The 6,000-nt window shown below is 30.8% G+C and overlaps 1 protein-coding gene across 1 annotated transcript; it reads right to left on the minus strand.

Annotated features, from left to right (window-relative positions):
- Window positions 1–1,650: 1,650 nt before the first annotated feature.
- On the minus strand, window positions 1,651–5,676 carry LOC110607963 (dolichyl-diphosphooligosaccharide--protein glycosyltransferase subunit DAD1). Its single transcript, XM_021747143.2, has 5 exons — window positions 5,517–5,676; window positions 5,370–5,417; window positions 2,960–3,047; window positions 2,798–2,841; window positions 1,651–1,875 (listed from the first exon to the last, which is right to left on the minus strand). The coding sequence occupies exons 1-5, from the start codon at window positions 5,598–5,600 to the stop codon at window positions 1,792–1,794; spliced, it is 348 nt and encodes a 115-aa protein (XP_021602835.1). The 5' UTR covers window positions 5,601–5,676; the 3' UTR covers window positions 1,651–1,791.
- Between the last annotated feature and the right edge of the window lie 324 nt (window positions 5,677–6,000).

Genomic DNA, 6,000 nt, shown 5'->3' on the forward strand with positions numbered 1-6,000 from the left:
ATATTGGATGTACTTAAGGATTCATGATAATTTATGAGAATTCAATCACCCACTAAAAATCCATCCAACTAAAATTTTAGTTTTCTATCTTGAAAGTATAAGATTCAAAGAAAAAATGGTTGGAAACACATATTATTAAAAGACTATAATCATATTCTTATAAGATTAAATTACACTAACAAAGTTTACTTTTTTCCTTTAATTATAAAAAAGACATAAAAACAACATCGACTATTGTTCATATCGATAAGCTAAAAGTCATATAAACTCGTTGAACATTCATTCCCAAATTGGCAAAAGTTCAAAAAGTTTTTTAAACTTAAACTGATATGATTATTTATGACTATAAAGAAATTGAATGTCAATTAGCATAAATATATTTTACATTCTCGAATTGCATGAAAAGTTTATAAATAAATAGTAAACTTTAAAGGTTGTTTTAATTTTAATATAAATTTTGTGTTTAGAACAAGACTAAATTACTAGACATATGATGTAGTAGCGATTTATTTATATCAAGATTATTGGTAGAAATATCAAGTGGAGATTGCTTTCTCAATCAAATTAAATCAAGTTTGAGATTGAGATATATTTCACTCCATATAAAGATGTAATCTATTAATTCTAACCAATTTCTTTTACAAAGTTCAATGTAACATCACGTATGAACACCTTGAAGTATATAATATAAATTCATTAAATATAATTATATATAATCTAAAAGACCAATAAAGAAAAGAGAAAAAATAAAGCTAATGCAAAAAAAATTGTTTCAGTTCTACAAAACAAAAGATGCCTAAATACTCTGATATTGAGAGTAACATACGTGACAAAAAAAAAATTATGAAGGTAAATGTCTACAATTTGTTATTAAAAAATTTAAATAGTGATTATAATTCATTGTTTATTATCCTTATAAATATTGTGATTTATAAAAAAAGTAAAAAAGTAAAAGCCACAGCAGAAGCGATATGTATTTATTTAGTATATACAACTTATTTTATATAAATTAATTTAATATTTATAAACATCGTATCATACAATGACAGGTACTAATATGTATTTATTTAGCAATTAATTAATATAGTTTTAAAAATAAAGAAATGAAATTGTTAATCTCAATGAATTACAAATACTAAATAATAAATTAAATAACATAATATAATTAGTATCATATTTTAAAATAATATGAGTTGAATCTTAAAATAATAGTAAAATTTAATCATTATCAGTCAATCTAATTCCCCCATATATTGATGCTTACAGTAGTGTCAAAGTTTGGATGTAATCCCACCATTGATATAATCTTTCATCACAACCCGATAAACCTAATTGCGAAGTTTAGAGAAATCACCATATTTAAAAGCCGTAATAGTGAGAAAACTGTTACGTGATGAGACATTAGAATTACCGAACAGTTTTTGATAAACACAGCCTATAAATATGCTACCTTCACAATTAGATTTATTGGGTTATGATGAGATTTTATATCAACCAACCAAACCATTAAAAAAAATAAAATGCAAAAAAATTAAAAACATTTTCAACTCCATCCTGCAATTTAAATCAAAGAATCATTTTGTTTGGATTGGATTTATCGGATTGATGGTTCCATTCAAACTTCGAGTGCCCCCTGTTTTCCACCAAGCCTTGATGGAATATATATATATATATTAATAAGCATTTCATCTGGCAAGTTTCGCAAGAACGACCAATAAGAACTTGTTGTAAAGGTGTCCTAAACCTACTATATAATTATGTCTTATTTACATATCAAGTAAATTCTAAAAATTAACCAAGGAAATTCATGATCACCAAATGAAGCACCAGGTTGCAGAGGACAAAATCAGCAAATGCGCGCTCTGGAGGTAAATCCTGTAATTTTATAAAAGGAATATCCAATTACTTTTGTTTAGAACCTCTACAAAAATGATGATTGAAATTTATTTTAATTATTTGAATAGTTTTAATCATATTATAAGGAAGGATTGTATCGCCTAGCTTTTTGCCTCAATATGCTTTTGCTAATCTAAGCAACATTCAACAAGTACATTTCCCTGACACAGTTAATTAAATAGAAAACCATATTTTTAGCCTAACTACAAACAAATAATTTTAAAAGATGACTTTAAAAAGAAAAAAAAAATCCTAATTACCATAAACAACTTTCTTATTAGAATTTATTATTTAACTTCACAGTATAATAAACTATAGTTAAAAAAGACGGAAATTCAAAAAGAAAATGGGTAAATTAGATAGGACCGTGCGCGTATGACTTCATAGGGAGTTGTTTAATTTTGTGTCTCCAACAGATTACAGATAGATATACAAACTGCATCATTGATTTTAAGTTTTGGCAGCTCATTAGTTGACCACGTTATCATTTCAGATTTTGCTGCTGGAATTTAATCACAGCAGCATGATTTCTTATTTCAATTTCTTCTGATTTTTGTTGATGATAAAACCAAATTTATTTATTTTAACCTTTATGGTCTTTCATCAAGAAATTGTTTATTAATATTTATTTTTTATTTTGAAATATTAAAGTAAATAGTATTTTTATAATTGTCCTGGTACTTTAGATTTGAAAGATAGATTTAGATTTCAAAAAGTATATATATAATAAAATGGTTACAGTATGAACTTATTTATATATTTACTTTTAAAAAATTAGTATTTTTGATAAAATAACATAAAGAAAACTGAAAAATCAGACAGCTAAATTTGACCTTGAATTTCTTCTCTTTCCCATCAACTAATGGAAGGATAAGACGAACAATATGTATAATGACCTTACCTTGAATTCTTTGTTTTCTTTGTTCACTTGGATACGGAGACAAACTGCAGCAAATAAAAAAGAAATTATATATATCATTCCCAGACCCAATATCTCCGCTATAAACGAAAACCAGGATTTTCTCATAAGAAAAGAGTTAATTCTATAGTGCTTCCTGCTTACCAGCGAGGACTGCTGTGCCTATACAGGAAAGCACTCCTGAAAGAAAGGAATTAAATGGAAATGATCCTACGATAGCCATGTAAACTACCTGTAATCAGCAAAACAAGTTAAAATGGTCCAAATCTGGACATCATAAATATAAAACATGAAAAGGATGCACTCAAATTATGTGTGATCCACAAAGGTATAAACATGTGAGAATGGAAAGTGATTATTCATTGCTCAAACAATTTTCTGGCGGTGAAGCAGACAAATTCTCAGAAAATCCACATCCAAATTGGTGTTGGACCTGGGACACCTTAAGAATTGCAGCAAAATCTTCATGTTCACTTAAAAGTTACACACATTACTCTATTTGCAACAATTTGTGAGTTTCTCATATGCTCATGAATGAGTGTAGTTGTCCGCATATGAAAAATGATGCCCTAAAGACCATGTTAAAAGGTTGAAGGGGTTAGGGATTTGAATGAAGAAGTTCAAATCGCCTTGGAAGGAGGATTTCATTAAACCAAAGTAAGAAGACAAATCAAGATGTTCAACCCAAGTTTACTTCCATTGATGATCTTATTTCTATTGGAGACGTGTGCTTTGCTGACGCAGATGAGTGGGTGTTGTAGCTTGGTGGTCCTCTTACTCACAAATGCTAGACATTGATCAAACCCAATAGGCTTATACTAAGTATTGCCCAGCGATTTAGCCAAACATGTTGGGGAACAACTTCATTGTCTTCTATTGCTGTCAGCATGGCTTCTTAAAGTTTCAGCGTTCTTTTCATTTCCTTCCTCTTGTAGTCCTTTTTTCTTTAAAATTGTTGTTACTCTAGGTGCTTAAAACTAATTGGTTTTGAACTTGCTAAGCTCATGAAGAAGTGAATATATTTTGTTTTTTCAAGCATGTATTGTTTGCTTAGTTCATTGGAAGTGAGAATAAGTTGGGAAGAAAATCTAGAAAATTCCCTTTAGAATGGTGCATGTGGTTTTCTTTTTCTTTTAGTTTCCCAAAAGTGAGATTAACTATGACAAAGTTTTTGTAGTACAAGGAGTGCAGATGTTGAATTAGTTAGAGCAAAATCAGTTCTATAGGATGGAGTTAAAATGAATGGAATGAGGGAAGGTAATATGGGATTTTAAAATTTTTCCCTCCTTTTATTAAGCTTTTAACAAAATTTGATGAAGGCGATCAAGTACTTGTGCATTTGAGATGAGAACAATTTCCTAAAGGCACTTATCACAAGCTCAAATCTAGGAAGTTTGGACCTTGCAAAGAGTTGAAAAAAATCAGTTCAATTACCTATTTAATTGAGCTTCCACCTGAATTGCAAGTTAGTCCTGTCTTTACTGTTACAGACTTGTATACTTTTGATGGATTTGATGGTGTCCCATCTTCCACTGAAGCTCAAATTCAACAGCTACCAGTTGCAAAGGCTGAAATTATTGAAGAAGTGTTGGATGTCATGGAAGTTTGATATAGATGAGGCAAGCAAATGAAAGCACGTGGATTTCTGAAGAAGAGCCGAAACGAGTGGATCCAACAGAGGAATAGGTCCACATTTAATCATCAGCGCTGAGTTTTTTTCTAAGGATGGCAATTTGGATTCGTGGGTGGGGTTCACATTGAATTAGTGAATTGTGTCAAAAATCTAAACACTAACACAACTCTTTTATTATATTAACACGACATCAACATGACACGATCCATTTAACACAAATTTAACACAATCACAAATAAGCTCAAACCTAACCCTTGATTTTTCGTGTCATTTTCATGTGGTGTTCACATGTAGTGTATAAAATTGCCAACCCTATTTTTTTCTGACCCGGGTAGAATAATGCAGAAGCCTCCAAATTAATTATGAGATTCAATTTTCAATTTTTACTTGGTATATTCTTCTTTAAGTTTTCCTTCTTTATTGAGGATGCCTAGTTAGTAAATTATTTTACTTAATTAATTAGGAATTATTTTCATTCTAAGATTAGGATTTACCCTAACTTGTATAATAGGACAGCAGCAGTCAATTTTGTATTTATATTTTTCAATTCAGAATTCTAATTCTAAGGTTTTCTTTAAACCCAAATAATTGCTAAGATCTAATTGCCCTAAGTTCTTCCTCTACATCAAATAGGCAAGCTCCAGAAGGGGGAAAGGGAAAGGGGCAGCTAAACACAGAACATTTGCATTCCCCCACTGCCAGATTTTCCAGTCAACCAAACGGCGGAATGGACACAAGATGTACATAAACTATCTTACCAGAAAAAGAAAAAAAGAGAAACGAGATAGAAATAGATAGTCCTCACGTTAGCAAATACAAAAAAGTACATAAGCAAGTCGTAGATTTGACCCCATGATTCATCATTATTAAAATTAAACAACAGATTAATGACAAGAATAAGCATCGATTATGAATCCATACCTGAATCAGAGCAGTGAAAACCGCAAAACCCACGTACAGATCGATGATCTGCATCCAAAATAACAGGACAAGTTACGATTCCATTCGCAAAATGAGCGTAAGGGGAGAGAGAGAGAGAGAGAGAGAGAGAGAGAGAGAGAAACAGACCTTAAGGCTAGTAGGAGTGGCAGCATAAGCAGCGCGAAGGGAACTAAAGAGAGCTTGGGCATCTTTGCCTGTCGATCTGGCCATTTTCCAAATCAAAAAGCGAAGCTCCACACTGTTCTGCAGCAGCTGAAGGACTTAGAGGAGATGACCGCCTAGCCTTTAAATAGCCCTGGTGGATCTCGCGAGGGCCATTTTTGTCTTCCGAAACTTTTTTTTTTTCCCCAAGAGAAGCATTAATTTTTATATTACAAAAAAATTAAAAATGGATAAACTATTATTATTATTATTATTATTATTATTATAAAAAGAAAGGAAGAGTAATAAAATAAATATGAATACTCATAAAAATTTAAAAGAATAAGATATTCGAGAAGAAGGAGAAGAGCATGATGATAAGAGTTTAATTCCGGTGTAGGAAGTCGTTTCACCTCGGCAACTCTCCTGTTTGTGGTTTTTTGTTAGTTTAGTTTTGTTCTCATATCTT

The sequence above is a fragment of the Manihot esculenta genome, chromosome 4 (genome assembly GCF_001659605.2).
Source record: "Manihot esculenta cultivar AM560-2 chromosome 4, M.esculenta_v8, whole genome shotgun sequence".
Classification (NCBI taxonomy): Eukaryota; Viridiplantae; Streptophyta; class Magnoliopsida; order Malpighiales; family Euphorbiaceae; genus Manihot; species Manihot esculenta.